The sequence below is a fragment of the Rhea americana genome, unplaced genomic scaffold (genome assembly GCF_003343005.1).
Source record: "Rhea americana isolate MKP2758 unplaced genomic scaffold, rheAme1 scaffold_171, whole genome shotgun sequence".
Taxonomy (NCBI): Eukaryota; Metazoa; Chordata; class Aves; order Rheiformes; family Rheidae; genus Rhea; species Rhea americana.
Window position 1 is genome coordinate 814,807 of NW_028185828.1, and position 19,527 is coordinate 834,333.

Sequence of the window (19,527 nt, forward strand, 5' to 3'; positions counted from 1 at the left end):
GATTTGCTTGCTCCCTGTCCACGTGTTAACCCCAAAAATTGATTTTAAAAATTAAAATCATTGTTACAATTTGCTTATCTTAATATAAAGCAAGTGCACATTGTYCCTTCATAAATGCTACTGCAAGTGGCTACATAGCATGACCCTTATTTATAATCCCCTGTAAATTCACCCAAAAAGTCATGAACTACATAATATTAGTTCTTACAGACTGACATATTTCCCTGATCTTTCATGAGCCACATGGGGAAACAGTTTTCGCCTGATCTGAATGAAGAAGAAAAACAGTGATCCTAATCAACCGTTTACCCTTAGTGTCTTCCCTAAACAAATCTGGGAAAGAGCTTAAAGGCTTGGGAATATCCTCGACCCTGCTTGATGCACTGTAATAACCCTACCTAATTATACTGATATAAAAACTAATTGGAAAGATAGCAAATGTCAGGGTAAGATGCAAATTGTAGGGTGTTAATTGCTGAACAGGTGCTGGAATAGAATTAAATGAGCATCTTGATTAGGAGACTGGAAAAAACAAATGTGGACCCCGAAATCAAGTTGGCCATGTGAATTATTTAGCAGCCTCCTTGTACCAGCGAAAGGTCATGTTGATGTGCCCTCAGCTTTGGGGGGAGGGGAGTGACAAAACTCTAGTGAACGCCCGGAGAAAACACGGCTTCGCAGAGAGACAAGGCTATATAACATATTAAATTTTCTATAGCAGAAGGGAGGAGCTTTCTTTAATCGATGAATTTATTGGTGGACTTACAGGGGGATAATGCTAGTGGAAAGTTCTCCGTATGGATTGCTACAGTGATACAGAGCCTGTACTCCTAACACTAGGAGAGTCCTAGCAGACTGCAGAAGACAGCACAAGTACAACCCAGCCCTCTTCTGACCTGCTGAGTGCAAGGTTAGTGCCATTTATAGCAGATATTTTGGAATGTGGATATTGGTCCAAAGACAAAAGGACTAAAAATCAGAGAACAGCTTTAGTTTGTATTTGCAGTGCTTAACATAATAAGAATCTCAACCACGACCAGAAGTTCTTCAGCAATACTACTATAGTAAATTATTTTTCACACAGGCCATCAGAAAGTCATCTTATGTTTCAGTTGCCACTGAATGACAAGCAAACAGATTAGATCAAATAACATAAATTAGAGCAAGCAGTCTAGAAATAAAAGACCTTATCACTAGCAGTTATGACTTGGGGCATCTGATTAGATTCATTTCCACAAAAAGATTAGCCTAGCATCAGTCTTCCCTAATTTTGAATTGAGACAACTTTTTCTTGGTGAGAAATTCTAATTTTGCAAGAATACGTTAGAGGTGGATGAAAGGTTTTATAGACAAAAGATTTTTTAAAGACAACTTCAACAAGTGATAGAAGCTATTGAAATGGTTTGCTCATTGTGAGAAAAATAGCCCAAAAACTCTGAAAAACAGTTTTTTTAAAAAATCAATATTGAAAATATTTAAATGGTTTTTCAGTTGGTTCTGTGAATTATTTTACAATATATCACATTGGTTCAAGCAACAGTAGCATGGGGGGAAAAGGGACCTTTTGAATTTGATTCACTTAATGAATGAACACATCTCGATGGATGGTAGCAATTACTGTTAGGCGCTATTTACAACAATCATTTTGTTTCAGCAGCAGCTAGAGACCCAGCCTAGAGCAGGACTCCAATCCTTTAGACATTGTACAAAATGCTAGTACAAAGAAAGCCCCTGCACTGCAGAGCTTCCAAGCTAAACAGAAAAGATGAACAAGGAATGACTGAAATGTAAGGAAGTGGGCCAGGTATGCTGGCCAGGCTTAAAACATCAGGAGCCTAAAAGAGGCCTTGAAATGAATATAAACTATAGCCCAGTTTAAGGTCTTTAGTACTGCTAATAAAGTGCAAAGGAGCCATAGCATAAGAATCAGATCCTTATTTTTTTCCATGTATTAACAAACTTAGGTATCTTTCCTCTCAAGTAATGCTTTCCAAAAAGTTCATGCAACATGATGCACTACAGTAGTCTCTAGACTAATTCTCTGCTATTCACATTTCTAAGAGCTGCATCCATTTTACCGAGGACAGAGTTAAGCGCAGAGTTCATAAAGACAATGAGACGGTGTCCCGTATCCCTCTGACCTCGAGTAACAGAGTGGGCTAAGGCAGCAGCGACAACATGACCGTCAGTGCTTTGGACAATTCGGGTGGAAAAGTATCTTGCACAAGATGGCAGCCTAAATCAGTGACAAAGAGAGACACTGAGCATAACAGACCTAGCTCACTTTTCCCTAGCCTAACATTACAAAATTCAATAAAGATATCTGTGACAGTTCCAAGTCATAAGAAAGGCATGTTTCTACTCTAAGAAACACAAAACAGGGACAATGCCTACAGTGTATGCTCTAAGGTGGCCTATGCACAGATGTGCTGCTAACACAGTGCAGTCAGAAAGGAACAGATACCATTTCAGAGGAAGATGAAACATTTTACAGAGATCTCTTTTTTTGAGGGGGGGAGGGGGCCGGGAGAGAAATGTCGGGGGGAGCACACTTAAGACTGAAAACTTAGATTTATGACACTAAGAACTGAAGTTACCTTTGTGTCTAGGGGATAAGATACACCATGGGAGACAGGAGAATAGAGTGGGTACAGCATTGCAATGCTCAGTCTCCTGGGATAAAGACACCAATTCATTATCTGCACACCATCCTTCTTGGGGCCTCTGCTGCTAGAGGAGGTAGCTGCCAATCACGTTCCATTTCGCAGACATATTTAGTGCTTGCAGTGTGGGCTAGAAGCAGCTGCAGAAAGAAACAGACTCAGTTAATTTTTCAAGTTCTGTGTCTTTAGAGGGGAAGGGCTGCAACTCAAAGCGAGTTGTCTGTCCAGTGACTTCAGCCTTAACTTTTCAGTTCAGTACCAGTACAGATACGCAAGATGTACCTGAAATATCGGCATAGAGGGGAAGCAGAGGACTATAAAGAAAAAAATCATGTAGCATTAGGCTGATCAAAATCTGGGTAGTCTGTTAAAATCTTATAGTCACTGTGCACGAACAGGATCAGGGCTGTGTTGCAGGCTATTCTACGTAGCCATGTAGAACTACTACTATGCTAAAAGCTAACCCGTATTGCTCCTTTCTGATGCTGCCTGTCCCAAAAGCCTCTTGGCCAACACAGAGCTCACCAAACAGCTCTACATTCGTTATAGATAGAAAAATAAGGTACATTCAAGGTACGGGGGGGGGTTTCTACACTCGTTTTAAAATTTCCAAGAAAATAAAATTTCATGCACACATGCAGTTGATGGTAATATTAAAGGGATGTATTTCATATGCCCAGATAAAGTAGAGGAATGCTACTGAGCTCGTAAAAACACATTCAGAAGCTACAAAATGCTGGAGTTAAGATCGAAGGAGTAACTTAAATCCCCTTTGACATATACGATACAATATAATACTTAATTATATGACAATATAATTCCTCGATGTGCCAGCGTGTACCTAGTTGCCAGTCCCTTGACTGACCAGTCACCATTCTTCATTCTTACCTTCTCCTTCTAGTTGCTTCTTGCCTCTTCTCTAACCTCCAGCTGAGCCTACCTAATGTCCTAATCTTCCAGGTAAGCCTCCTAATCGAATACACATTTCCCCACCAAGCCTCAAAACCTAGTCCTCTTGACCATGAAGTATCATTTCCCCATACTGCAGCAAGCCATCAATAGCATACTCACGAACTGTACGCTACATGTACCCACAGTGTTACAGGCAAGCCTTAACCACTATAAACTGTCAGAGGTGAATGACAATTTATGTTTGCCAAAGATCAGAACCCAAGCTGCTGTAAGGAAAGCTTTGGTCTATGCAAATAGAAAGCATTTATATGTCTACTTTTCTTACACTAAAGTGGTGCTCTCCAGTGGAGCAAAATAGTCATTCAATGAATGAGTGCAGGAAAAAAAAAAACAGAACTTCACATATTTTCATATATATAATAAAATATATTTTTGCCTATAAAAAGAAGTTGAAGATACAGAAGAAAAGCAAGATGAACACAGTTGTAACTTGCATCAGAGAAAGTTTTAGACAAGTTATCAAGCAGGGCTTCTATTCTGTTTGTGTTACTTGGCTAAATAGTAAGAAACTGACAGTGATATTTTTTGAACACACAGAAGTCAAGCTACAAAATGAGAACACCAGATGTCTTGAAGGAATGCTGGTAAATGCTGGAGATAAAATGGGGAGGGGGGAAGAGAAAGAAAACTCTTTAACAAAAATGTCCCAAAGGATTTTTTTTTTTTTTGAGGTTCTACRTCAACAAGTGACACTGACATAACGCTGTAAGCTTTTTTCCCTCTTTAACGGGGCAATTTTGACTGACCAGATATTTTGTCAACATGAAATAGAATGATCTGGCATGGATTCAACTCTAGAAGTGGTAAGTATTTTCCTTTAAGGTACTGAGCACCTACGTTCCTCTCAAGAGTACGGATTTGGGAAAGGATCACCATTTAAGTATTTGCTCACGCTCAAATTTAAGATCTAACATAATCTAGTTTCAAGTCCACGTGAAATTTACTGGAGTGCTACATTACTAATAGCAATGAATTCAAAGTCATTTARAGTTATTTAGAATAAAAGCTTTAGATAGATACACAGGACAAACAGCACGGACTAAGGAGGCAGACCTCTTCAGTTTTTACTAGATCTTCCAATACATCAATTTTTATCTCTCAGATTCACATGAACATGACAATCCTAAGTTTCATGTTTTCAAAAAGGAAATTTCTAGAACTGTTTCTGATAAAGTTTGCAAATCTGAAACAAACCAGAAGCTGGGGTGGGACTCTTAACAGTTTCTCTTTTCTTTTTAGAACTTAGTTTCAACTAAATACTTACATGCATACCTCTTGATACTAACCAATACTAAGTACTAATTGCTTTGCTGAATCAGGGCCCATTTGCTGAAAGAGCTTTTATCAATGTTGCATAAGAAAAGCTAAACACATCTCTTCAAAAATAATTAAATCCAATTTGTATTGGCATCAACACTCTCAGCTTCAAGTCTAATTTCTTTATGCCATCAACTAATTTCATCTATTCACTGTGTACTGGCTTTCAACTGCTTTAAACGCCTTTGTAATTACCCCCACTATACCACCTCTTTTCAAACACTCAATGATCTTCCTCTAAGGTTTGGCATTTTGAAAGAAAACGTACATCTGGCTAATGCAAACATATCTTGCGCAGTTGTGCTTTTACAACATAACTGTTGGGTACAGAACCATTAGGCAAGGCAATTATTTCTTTCCTTTCTGATACAAGCCTCTTGCACAGAGCTCCAAAGATCAAGACAAGGACCCAGAGGGAAGATATCGTTGTGGAAAGCTTTTCCTCTGGAGTGAAAGAACTGACCTAGCTAGAACACCTACAGTAATCAGGGTGAGAAAACAGCTTGGTGTTGCAGTCAGCAGCAACAGAGAGCATGAGAAGTGTGCAGAACTGACGGCACGTCCTGCAGAGAAAGTCAACTAGTTCTTTGCAGAGAGCGAGCACCAGAAACAAAAGGGAAAGACTGTCAAAGGAGTATCTTTCTACCAGGCTGCAGAGCCTGAATCCTGAAAAGATTTGTGGTAATTGGTTGTATCGTTTTAGTTTCACATTTCCAATTAGACTATTCACTCTGCTCTTCCCCCCTCCTTTTTTTTTTTTTCCCCCCCTCCCCTGCTTTCATGCCAAAAACCGAGCAGAGGGAGAAGGGCTCAACATTCCACAGGCTGCAGAGCTAGAGTCACTTCGCTCACTGATCTCCTCAGGTCTAATAGATAGGAAGTTGTGATGCTTTGAACTGAAAAACTTCCATAAGCCAAACTCTTCCAGCTCAATCTGTGGGCTACTTTTTCAGGAGAATATTAAATGGTATTTAAGTGCCATTTAAATGGTATTAAACCCCATGTCAGCTGGCATGATGATGTCTGAACACGTAAGCAAGAATTATCTGTTCAGGAATAGATCTACGTGGACTGACTTTGCTCATCCTCCACTAGCTGTCAAAATATACAGAACATCTTTATCTGTCAACATGGACAAGTATTGTCAGTGCCATGTAAATCGTCCTCACAATTAGTACTACAGAATCACCAAATGCTCCTAGCCAAGAGGAGGATGACAGTCTCGTCTTTCTCCTTTATTCCATCTTGCTTGCAGAATAGTCCCTATTTCAAAGGTAAATAAATACATCACAGGGAAGTAGAAGACATGATAAGAGGGAAATGATTTGTCCAAATTCCTCTGCAGGTCACAGGAAGAGAAGTGTTAGAAATAGGTTTCAGACACTCTAATTTCCATCCCTGCTGCTAAAGCACACTAAATCCTAGGATGGGAATAGGTTAGGACTCTAGAGTTTGCTAGAGGACCTTGAATAAACAGAGCAACTTAAAAACATAGCCTAAAACCCTTACCTTGGAATTCTGCTTTCTATCTGCTAAGAAACCATGCTTTATGTAACACTCCCTGCATTCATTTCCCAGGGAACTGCTCATATACAGTGAAATGACTTTTCCTATATGGCTTTAATAGCCTAGCTCATGGGCATGTTCATATGACCAACGGCTTCACCACACTTCCCAGCTGTGGAACTGTAGCTAAACGCTATCTTATTTTGGTACCTTGCAACAGGAGAAGGAGAGCCTCTGTGCAAACAGAAAACTTTCTGCAGGAACACGGAGAAGAGAACTGGCACCTGTCAGGCTGATGCTGGACTGACAGTAAGGAGATGGTGTTTCTACCCAACGTCACCTGAAATATGCTAAGGAAAAGCATCACAACACACACTGTTGCACAACACTTTTATAAAAAACAACAACCACCAATCTATTGCCTTTTGTATGTCTGATAAAGCTGTTTTAGATGCTCAAGGGAATAGAAGAGTGTACATACTTGGAGCATTATCAAGCGGCTTTAAACACGCACTTTGAATGAATGATATAGTTTGATTTTCAAAAAGTGAAAGTAAAAGACACAATAAAACTGGATAAAAAAAGATTTCCTGCTCAAATTGCTCAAAAGTCTTTTTCTGGAAAGACAAAATTTCAATTCTTGGTTTGGGGTTTTTCTCAAGGCAAGTACATTTTAAATACAAATTAAAAATATAATTATCATTTGTTTTTAAATAATTCAATGAAAATATTTTTGCTAGATGTAGTACCATCTGAAAATGGAACCTTTTTAAAATGAGGTTGAGACTTAGACTTACAGTTGAGACTTGAAAAAAATTGAATGCACCAAAAATCGTTAGTTACTTTTGATAAATCTCCAAAATTATATAAAACAATTTCCAAAATACCTGAATACAACCTTGCTCCTGCTTCTGCTAAAATTAAATAAAGTTTTGACATGGATTTCCATAAGAATAAGGTAAATCCTGAAATGTCCAGAAAATGTCATACAAATAGGAGCGTTCTCTGTTGGTGTAAATACAAAATCCCTTCAGCGTGAGGAATGCCATTATGTGGTGAAATCGGCTATAAGCCATCCCCTGTCAGGTGCAACTGCATTTGGGAGTTCATGAGAGGGGCAAGACTGTGATAAGAACCACCACAGAGCAATAAGTTGCTGCTTTTTTTTTTTCTGTTTTATTGAAATAGCCTTTGTAAGAAAGATGCAAATCCACATAAGAACAAGCAGCCCCCTTTGCCTAATGGGTTCACAATCACTGAGACTCAAATAAGCTGACTGCTTTAAAACAGCTCAAGAACCACAGTAAAAGATAGAAAATTATTGCTTCCTGTCATGACCAAATATTAAACACAGCACACACCTAATGGCTCCATCGCTCTCCAGGGAAGAAGCTTTATGAACAATAAAATCCCAGCAGACTTGCACTGTTCGGACTTAGAAGCCTCATTATAGGCTCACTGATCCAATACAATTTACAAGCTCAATGGACTCCACTTGAAGGAAAAGCCACCAAACATGGAGTTATAAATGGGATGCCCACAGAGAAATAAGCACAGGGCTCTTTAGCTGAGAAGGAAATTAAGAGAGAAGAGGAGAAGATGGGGAGGGAAGAGGGGAGGAAAAAAGAGACAGAGACAGAGAGCGAGCGAGGGGGGGGGGAGATGGCTTGGATGACAGCAGCACATTAGAGCTCCAAATCAAACAAGAAAGACAGGAATGTGAATTACACTTAAAGGAAATGCTGCTGCAGGACATGCTTACATGACCCAGTCAGGAACACACCTTGGATTCAACTTCTCACTGTATCACAGACCTCCTATATGATCTTGAGCAAGTCACATAAGCATTTAATATCTTTAAAATTATGAGCCCAGCTCCAACTGATTTAAGTGAGTTTCAGACACTTTAGCACTTTTAGTCTAAACCTCGTCCTCATACAAAGACTTTGCCTGATGTTCTGAGTGAGAGAGAAATTATTTCATAAGCTGTCAGAGTGGGAAACAGACACTACATGTTAACTGGAAGGCCTTCTTCGTAAGTGAAGCAGCTCACTTCAGAGAGACTGAAATCTTGGGATGTTTACAGGGTAGAAAGTATGTGAGATCCTACCAGAAACAGATGGTGTCAGAAACACAAGGAAGGGATGGACAGAAACAAAAGGTTCAAAAGGGAAGCAAGAGGCAGTAACAAGAAATGTTAGGGCAGATAAAGTGACAAGTCCATAAAACAAGGTCTAGACAGAGGCCAAGAGGAGTGTAAAAGTGATAATGGAGACTATTTTAGGTCACAAATACACAGAGTATGCTCTCATTAGGATGAAATTATTCTGGAATACTGGCATGTTCAATAATGAATGCAAATGGATCCAGGGGAATGCAGATCAGTTCCAAATGTTGGAACCCATGCCACATACTACTGGCTCCATATGTACAGAATTTCTTTTGCGTTTGCATAGTGGACGTAACATCAGCTTCTACTCCCAGCAGCACTTTAATTCATGAGAAAGTTTATTCCATTTTCCTCCCTACTACTAAACTCACTGATTATAATGACTCCACGTGGCTATGTCCTACGTCCTTTTGAGCACCCTTACGCTGTCTGTGCAGGCCTATAACCTCTTTACTTGCTCTTCAGGAGAACATAGTACTTAGACTGGATAAAATTCCCCTCCTATTGCAGTGACAAAACTCCAATAAAGAATTAATCCAGCCAACACTGTCAATGTTTTTCATCTCAGCTAAAGCACAGCTAATCTCACAAGGTTGGAATTCATCCATGCTGGCCATCCAAACTGTACTAAAGCACCATTGAACCACACCTGATTCACACGAAGTTGCTAAAGTCCTTTGGGTCTTGTCTTCATTAGACTTATTTTCTTAAAGGCCTCCACACAGCAGTAGCAATAGTCATATTTTATTTCTTATAATTATATGTAATACATCCCAGCTCAGACTTAGTCATATTCACCTTGTGGTTCTAAAACCAGAATAAGTGCTGGCTATTCCAGTTACAGACTTATTGGAACTAAAGGAATCAGTGTGGTTAAAACTCTCACTATTACTACTTTTTCCCACAATCCCCTTTTCTAACACTGTGTTTCACTCTAACACAGCCAAAAAGGCAAGCAGGCTTCATTCGCAGAGCTCGCGTCAAGTGCCTTGCGGACAGAAYGGCTGCACAGTCAGGTAAAGACATCACATGGCTAAGAGCCCACATCCATAAAGCATGGAGAAAAGAGGGTCCAGTTCTGTTAGTTCCCTATAAATCTGTGCCTGAAGTCAGCAATGATTTAAACTAATCTCATTTATTTTTGGCTCAATCAGGACAGCAAATAGTAGCCGGAACCTTCGCATCCAGATATGGGAAGGTAAAATTTGATTTGTCTCTCTCTCTCTCTCTTTTTTTTTTTTTTTTGTGGGGGGGGGGGGGGGGGGGGGGGGGTAACTTTTTAAGTCACTCCAAAACAATCTCCACCCTAATGGCAACAGTTTCCCATATCACCGTAGTATTTCCACATTTCATTCTTCAGCATATTTGTCCTCATATTATCGATGAAAGATAGAAAAGCATGCACATATCCTTGTTTTATTGGCAAAGAACTGAAGCACAGGGACTGAATGAATGCTTAGGGTTATACAGGAAACTTGCAACCCTGGACTTCCCTAGCTCAAGTTATTCCTTAACTACCTGTCCATTCTTCCTTTTTCTAGCACACTCATTCAGTAAGATATTTATGCTCTTTTTGAATCAACAACTTGCTGGAAGATGAATTATCTGTCTACATTTAAAAAAAAAAAATTAAGTGACAAACTAGCCTCCAGTTTGCCCTGCTTACAAGCCTCCATGACAGCACGCTTTGAAGATTTCAAGAGGCTTTGGACTGCAAACTAGTAAGGAAATTTTGGATGAAAGAGAAAGAGAAAGAGAAAGAGAAAGAGAAAGAGAAAGAGAAAAAGAAAGAGAAAGAGAAAGAGAAAGAGAAAGAGAAAGAGAAAGAGAAAGAGAAAGAGAAAGAGAAAGAGAAAGAGAAAGAGAAAGAGAAAGAGAAAAAAAGGAGAGCCACTTCTCACGTGGCTAGGATAGTGCTCTTTAAGTTACTGACTGCCCACAAACATCCAGTCTACTAAAAAATTCATAAAGAGACAGATGGCACAACAGCAGCTCTTTGCAGGAGAGCAGGATTTAGCAGTGAACAAAGGACCTGGACTCCCTAGGACAAGTGGAGAGATCATTGTGGATTTTGGAGGCTTTGAAAGGGGGATTGGAGCATGTGGGAAGCTGAGGGCTGCATCTATTTGTGGCTCCCAGCTTCACCCTACAGCAGCAGCAGATTCGAGACATTTATTCCACCTTGGCAGGCTCACAAGGAGCAAGGGGAATAGAGTAGAACAACAATTCCAAGAGTGCCATGTACTGGAAATTTACCTTGCAATAGAAACATGAAAAACAAAAATAATGCTATTCAAAGATCTGAAAGTATTTCATATAGGTAATTGCTAACATTTTTCATTAAGGGAGAAACTGAGGCACAGAGTTACATGACTTATCCTATCACTTTAAGCATCAGTGGAAATTTGATCCAGGTCTTTCCATTCTCTATGTCCAAGCATTAAGAAATATCCTTGTGCATACATTATGGATTCAGTCTGAAAGGAGGATGGAAGGGATAAAGTCCTTTGTGGATGGCCAAGATTAAGAGAAAAAATGAGGAGCGCCCAAAGCTTACATTTACTCCAAGTCCAATCCTTCAAAGAGATAGGAGTGAAAACAAAAGCTAACCTATATGCCCTTTTGCCTTTTCTGGGGAGAAGGAATASGGGAACAGGGAGAGGGCAAGGCAACACAAAGCCCAGTCCTGTTAACGTGGACATCTCACGCAGAGCACTTTAACACGCAGCATGGACACCATGGTGGCATAGTCAGAATGCTTAAGCCTGGCAACGGCTGTCTTTCCTGAAGTGAGTTATAGTGCTTGTGAAATGTGCCAGACAGCCCAGGAGAGTTCAGCCCTCTGTTTATCCATACAGCAGGTAGGGCCTTAGTAGCAGCAGGGAAGAAAATCTCTATCCATGTGGCCCCGTTACTGCTTTGAAGGGATGGACCCCTATGGTACAAGAAAGTAAAGCAGTCTCTTCAGCTTCGTTTTAGAGACGTTAACAAGAATGTCACCAGTTTGTGGTCTGGAGTGTATCTTTAATAATAATAATAATAATAATAATATGCTAAACATTTACAGCTTGTGTCAGCTGACCAGTATTGTGGTTCACCACCTACTGAAGCTACAGTGCCAAGTGCTCAGCTGGTACAAGTCAATGTTGCACTGCTGGTCCCAGCTGCAAGTCTGGCCCCAGGCCTCCACCCACTGGTTAGTGCATGTCTCAAATCAAGGTAATACTCCACACACCTCAGTAGTTCATTCAAATCCCGTTCATCACAACATCCCCTGCCCCAGTAACATAAAAAAAAGGGCGGGGGGGAAACACCTGAAATTCTTTACAGGACAATTCGGAGAAGTCTGGGTTATCACTAGCGGGAAACAAACCCCGGATCTCAGATACTAAAAGCATGACTCTGAGCTAAATGACCTCATTCCATCAGCTCAAAGATAGTGGAGGACTCCAGGGCTTCAACAGAGTAAAATCACAGAGAAACACAAAGACAGCCAGCCACATGCTGTACAGAGGTTGTAGTCATATTTTGCAGTGTTGTTCCAAGTAATTTCTCCCTATAGTAACAAAAAGTCACTTCCATCCCATTTACATTCTGCAATTTTAAGTGAATTAAGATCTTTCATTTGAATTAAATAGAAATTTCTTTTCACTATTTCTCTTTTATTAGAAGTAAGAAAAAATTAAGAAGTAAATAAACTGTTCAGCCAACAAACTATCACCCAGTTCTCTCCAGTACCCTGGAGACTTCAATTAAATCACAGCTTCAGTAAACTAGGTAAAGCACTAAGAGTAACAAGCGTACAGAGTGATAGCCCTGCTCCAAAGAGCTTAAACCTGCAAGCAAGACAAAGCTTAAAAAGGAGAATTATCTCCATTTGATAGAAGAGGAGTTTAGATCCAAAATTATGAGACTCACATACAAGAGATCTGCAGTAGAACAAGAAATTAAACTTATCTGCCATATCCCTGACCTCTCAATCATAAGACCAAATTTCTTTCTAATTGCATACCAAGGCAGGGGTGGGGGGACTGAAATAAACTACATAATGATAATACAGATGTGCCAAAACACAGTTTTCATTTGGGAAGTATCATCTTCAGAAGTAAAAATGTATACTCTCCCGTGGTTCTTTCCGACAGCCACCCCGCACCATTCACTCGGCATCACTGTCTAACAATTCAACAGTAAGAAGAAAACCTTAGTAGGCAAAGATAACATTGCAAATTCCAGGAACTACAAGAAACAGTGGGAAGAACCATTTCAGCCATGAGAAAAAAAATTTATATTTACATTTCTGAGGTCTCATAAAGCTGCCAATATCATAGATTCTAACTTCAAAGATTAAGCAGGAAGACTGGATAAAATAGAAATTAAGATCATGGTAATCTACCACTGTTGGGATACACTGTGGAAACATGCTAAAACAAACAAAAAAGCTAGAGTGCATATTTGCACATGCTTCTGGACTAAACATTCATTATGTGTTCTCCTGTCAGGTGGCAGAGACGGGCCTTCCCGGCCTACGTTCCAGTGGAGTTATGTCAACTCCTGCCTCCTGATGCCTCCAAAAGCAGCATTGGAGCATTTGAGACCTATCATGGCTCCTGAAGAAGAGCAAGCATCTGAAGTCAGATTCTGATCTTTCTGATCTGAATTACCCTGGTGTAAATCAGCAATCTATACCACATCACAACCAGAATGCCAAAGACCGGGAAATGGCCCACAGACACGTAATTCACCCCTTCGTATTTCCAAAAACCACTGTGCACAATATTCCAAATATTGAGAAATGGATGTTTGTGTATCAGTTCAAGATTTAGCTTGGTAAAGAAACCAAGAGCCAGCATATCTTTCACAGACAGATCATGTAGCCGAAAAACCAACRTACTCATATTTATCCTTATCCAAACAAATTTATCTGCCTTTTAGAAAGTAAACATACACAACTGTGGACTCAGGCAAAGGAGGGGAGTGAGTCTTCCTGTATTTACCTTGTACTCATGCTTGTCTCTAATAGCACATCTCTGCAGTATTTTGCTGGATATACAATTTTCACTAGTGAGGCTAAAAATTTAGAAGATTCTGGGTCAGCTTAAGCTTGCAGGAACCTGAGCACTCTATTGCAACCTACGGATATTTATTTGCTGGGGGGAACAGGTGGGGAGATAACATGGTAAATTAATATTTCATATCAAAAAATGCTAGTATTCAACAGCAAAGGGAAAAATAACTACAAGGTCCTTAGGATCTAAATCTAGTCCTGAGAGCAAAGGTCACAGCAGCATTTTGTTCAGCGTAAGAACTTTTGGAATTCATTCAAGAGGAAGAAAAAAAAAACCACACACACACACAACAACAACATGGCTGACTTTTTTTTTTCTCCTGCTGAACTACTWCTTGCTTTATAAACCAGTCACAAAATTCATGATTCGTCAAACACAGTAAGTTACACCTCTAACACTAAACTAGTACAACACTCTGAGCATCACCTTGTAAGAAAATCTTAYATTTTTGCTGCATTTTGAACGCTCTGTCATGTGTGGCTGATCCAACTTTGCGCATCTTATCCCTCAAATTCTGCTGATGTTTGCTAGCCACCTATGCACGTGCCCCAGGAAAGAGCATTCTTTCTCTGAGGCACTGACAGATCTTTCCAAGGGTTTGAAGAAGCACACACTTCGCTTTCTTAGACTCCTTTGGAAAGCCCAGCTGACATAACAGATTTTAACACTTAATTCTGCCTGTAGACTAAGAAGGCCTGTTTCCAAGACTTGCATTGGCAATAGAGAGGCTTCAGTACATTTCTGAAACTACCATATCACAAAGATTTGTCGGTGTAAGTGGTCCTGTTTAAGCAGATGCAGTACCTGTGTGTACTTCCTTTGTATACCTGTTACCACTGTTGCAATTTCTTTAAGTGTAGCTCAGCTCATTTCTTTCAAATTCTGAATAGCTTCCTTCAAGTACATGACTTTCTTCCTAACGAAGACATACTACAATGTAACTGCATTGTTACAAGACAAATTCTATATTTACCTATAATATCAAACCACAAAAAACTCCAATTATAGTTTAAAATGAACTACAGGCTTTCTTTAAAAATAAAGAAAAAGCTACCATGAAGCTAAACTGAACTGAAAAGAAAGCACTTAGAATAAAAAGCTGCAAAATAAACATAAAATTTTTACCGTATTTATTGGGCTGCACGACTGTGGAGGGATGCAAGTCTCACTTAAAAATGATACTCCACCTACAACTGAGTTCTTAAGTATAAATATTTTCTTCCTAAGAAGCCATATAAATTTACCCTAAATAAATAATAACACTGCTGCCCAGATTCCCAAATTAGTCCAGAACACAAACTGCTCTCCAACAGAGGTTTTTGTTTGAAAGACAGAAGGATTAGTCACATTGAATATAGCTTGGAGGGGGGGACTGTTTAAGGCTGCAGCAGTTGTACTTACTGCTGTGGAAATGTGTCAGGAAGACAGAGTGGAAGATAAATTYTTCTATGAACAGACATGTGCAGCATAGTTTTGTTGTTATATTTACATTACATGTGTTAAATAAGATGCAATACACAGGATTACCTCTTACTCCTCAAAACTTACTTAATTGGATAAAACGGTGGAATAGAAATAATTGTAATAACTGTACAAGAAAAGAGAGTCATTTGCTTGATGCTGCACTACCAATCAGAGGTAGAAAAAGAAAAAAGATGTAGCTGTGAGTTCTCTATTCACTGCACTGTTCACTAAACCACGCCACTTTCAGACACCAGTGCAGATCTGTATTCATTTCTTTCCTTTGGGGCCAAAACCCAGTTTAGTGACTCCACCTTTAAAATGAAAAAGCTTTAAACAGGCAATCCCCCTTGTTTCTCTCATCTGCCTTATTATTACCACCCATTAGACTCTAGATATCACCTGCAATTTCCAGAGAGGGAGGCACACACATAGACAAAGAGAGATAGAAGGAAAGAACTGACACTCAACAAGTAACAGACCTAGAAGATACTTCGATGCAAGTGGTAGAACACTTATTGCTGTTGGCAGGAGGGTTTTGAGTGCAAATTCTAGACTTAGAGGGAATTAGGAAAGCTTAGCACTCATTGTCCACACAGATGATTTGTGATGCTTATTTTGCAGACAGTTGTTAAAAAGAATAACCCTATTCTCGCTCTCTCTAAAGGTTTCACTTCCATTGCATTTTACATTAACAAATCTCAAATCTCTCTAGAAAGCAGCAGAATCCTCATTTCACATGAGAATGGACAGCTTGCTCAAGGTGACAAATTCAGTTAGTGGTAGGCCCTACTACTTTCATGGTTCATGGCTTAATTTATAAGCAAATACACTGTCTTATGCTATGCTGTTTCTTCAGCAGCAAAACAAGCCTTAGAAAATTCAGACTTCAGATTGGAAAGTTCCCAAATGCAGGTTAATAACCAAACATCAACACAGCCAAAATTAGGCTGGAAATTGCAAAAAATAGGTGAAGATGGCATGTCTAGGACTTGTGCTTCTAATTGGGGGTGGGGGGAGTGCAGAACAAACAAAACTGGCCCAATTATGGTTTGCCAGATTTCCTAGCTTTCTGCTTAACCACAATCTGTAAGCAGAAGAATAAAGGTGAAAAGGGGAGGGGCAGAATCCCACCATCACAACACCAGAAGTTCCAAAAGGATTTAATTAACTTTGTAACAAAAAATTGCTGGAAATAATTATAGATGTTTATTCAAACTACCTTGACCATTCTCAATACCAAAACAAATTCATAAAAATATTATGTCAATTAATGCCTATTAGAATGTAGATAGAACATTAACGACACAGACATAAAAACCAAACTCTCAATCCATCCACTTCAGCATTGGCTCTCCACTGGCAACTAGTACCAGCTGCTCCATGGAAAAGAAACTCTGTAAACAGTTACTACGGAATAATCTATCTGGGAGAAAGATTTCTTCTTGACTTTTCACTATTTACTATTTTCCTTCTGGAGATCCTAGTTGTAGCATTTCTTTTTGAAACAGCTCTATGTATTCTCATTTTTCCTTTTTAAATCATGCTGATTTCCAGATCTTAAACAGCACGCCGTGGCAGAGAGTTCCACAGGCTAGTTTGTTAAGCTACCGCAAACACTGTCTATTCAGAATACATCGTTTCATGAATACCCACTGCCGCTCTCTTCCAGTCATGTTTTCACCCAGAAACGAGCAAACAGAACCTAGGGCAGGATCTGGACCTGAGTAATACATGAAACTGCTGTTCTGCATAAAATTGATGACAGTCACAAAACTATCAGTTTTAAGTCCAGCTAACACGTTCCACTTCTGTCATCATGTCTTCCTTCCTCCCTGTATTTCTACAAAAAATATTGAGTTTTTGATAAAGAATATTAATGAAGCTACCAGGCTGTTCAAAGCTTTATCTGTTTTAGTGATCCAGTTGAATCATATCCTTGGTGAGCAGACAACATTCAGAGACATTATATATAGAATATTTGGTCACAATTAAAATGATACACAAAGAGAATATCATTTAAAAAACAAAACAAACAAAAAAACCCAACAATCCTGTCAAGGTTAAGCGAGAGGAACTGAAGGTAACCAACTCTTAAGCTAGCATTTTTCTAAAGGAGTTATGAAGTACAGACATCTAAGAGCAGCAGAGGCTGACAGATAACCATCAAGACATTCAGCTGCCTCAAATCACATGCAACAGATTGGGTTTGCTTTTCTGGAAAAATTACGATCCATTTCCTACCTGTCAATGATCACAGGGTCAGAGGGAGTCTCATTTCTGTTGCCACAACTTTTCTTCTCACAGCACCGACTAGAGAGGAGAAGAAAACCAAGATTAAAGAATTACTGTGGCAGTTGATAGCAAAGCAACCACCTAGAATTCTTGTTTGGCAAGCTTCAGGACTCAGTACCTGCCTAGAAAAGCAGCTGAGAAAATCCTGGCTAGGATTTCCAGAATAAAGAAGGACTGAGCAAATTGGGTGCCCAAATCCTGGGCTATTTCAGCAGGAGTTTGGCACTTGGCTCCCTTTAGCCTTCTTCGAAATTCCAAGCCAAAATGAACAGCAATATGGTCACACTTCAGACTAAGGCTCTATTTATAAAGGATTTATAAATGATTAACAGATGTTGTAACCAGATTACTGACATCACAATTGTGTTTATGGTTAAAAGTCCATTAAAACAATGTGTTAAAATTGACTATAAGCAATTTACTGGTTTATTATTATATTTAATAAATAACAAATCAAATATTAAGTAAAACTGAAGTTTCATAAACTCACAGGAAAACCTCAGCCATATAGTAACATCAATGAAAAAAAGAAACTGAACATACAGTTAGATTGTATTAAGGATCTGAAGAGAAAATTTTCATGTTGAAATTTCACCTGTAAATCTCTGAAATTGTTTCAGTGATGGTAAGCTCTGAACATTAAGCTTACACTTTTAGATATTTTTGATTATGTGGCCACCTACATGATTGTACAGAAATTATAACCATCTCTCATAAGCATACAATATAATTTGGGTGCATTTATTAAGATTAAAAATTACTGCTACGCTATCTCAGATAAAATAAATATATTTCCTGACCTAGCGAGAAAACATAAGATAATATTAATGTCCTGAGGAACGTGCAATAAGGTATACATCGCAGAATGATTTCCATGTTGTATCTACATCTACGCACGTGTATGCACCTGTACACAAAGACTGTGTGTCTGTTTGTGTGTTAATTCTCATTGAATTAAACTGTATTTAGGGAAACTAGAACTAAACCACTGCATCTCTTTTCTCCATTTCAAGAAAAATCAAGAGACAGATAATTATTTGATTTCCACCAATACACTCATTAACAAGAGTGATACTCCCTTCATTTACTCCAGCCAAGTACCAAAAGTTAATACATATTTAAAAAGCAGTCCTTGGTCTGAATTTATCTCCCTATTCTAAAAATTTATCTTATAACAACAAAATCTGTTAGAAGTTTTAAGTTGTCTCAGTGCTTAGACAGTTTATTCTGACAAAACCTAACATGAGAAAGAAGGAGGAAGACAAAACTTAAGAGTGTAATCATGGAACTTTTAAGTATATTCTGCACCAGAATTTCCATATACTTCAGAAGTCACCAGATCAAACTATGCCCTCAGTTACACAATGTCATTCCAAATTAAGTTTATGACATTCTTAAATTGTTCAAATTTACACCTACAAAATCAAGAGATAGTTTAAATTTCTGTACAGTCATTCTGAATCCCATTGCTTTCCACCTAGGAACAACTGCAACCAGAGCTTGGGGGGGGGGGGGGAGTAAAATCCTTGAATTCACTGTATGCAGTATAAATACGATACAGTAGTTCTTTTTCTGGAAATGCATAATATTTATCTAAAATAAGCTTTTAGACAAAAAAAAACACTCCTTTAGGTATGAAAACTTTCAAATGCATGCATTTTATCAATTAGTTACAGTGTGCCAGGAATTTCCCCTTTGCAAGTTGAAATTGCCCACAAGATGATACAACTAGCGGAGCTATTTGAATAGCAGTTCTCTTTCAACATTTCTACATTCCCTTTGCCTCAAACCTGCGCTTGTTCATCGACATTAGTCCTTTTAAAATAGAAAGATACCCTAAATATTTAAAAATCCCTGGGGCAGACCCTCTAGCTGCTGTAAATTGTCATAGCTCCATTGACTTCAGTGAAGCTATGATAATTCACACTAGCTAAGAATTTCCCCACTCCCTCCAACTCCTAACTTTAAGTATGCCTTACGCACTTCACTGCCTTATGCAATTCTTTATAAACAGTCACATTTTTGTAATAAAAAAACAAGATATAAGGTATTATTTTCCAAAGGAAAAAAAAAACTT

At 38.9% G+C, this 19,527-nt stretch overlaps 1 protein-coding gene across 2 annotated transcripts in view; it reads right to left on the bottom strand.

The window, feature by feature from the left end:
• Positions 1-19,527, bottom strand: part of EBF2 (EBF transcription factor 2) — a 145,253-nt gene that overhangs the window by 116,135 nt on the left and 9,591 nt on the right. For both annotated transcript variants that reach the window (XM_085301034.1, XM_085301036.1), the window contains exon 6: positions 17,400-17,468. In XM_085301034.1, the coding sequence (XP_085157160.1) occupies positions 17,400-17,468 (69 nt within the window). The remainder of the gene's footprint in view (positions 1-17,399; positions 17,469-19,527) is intronic.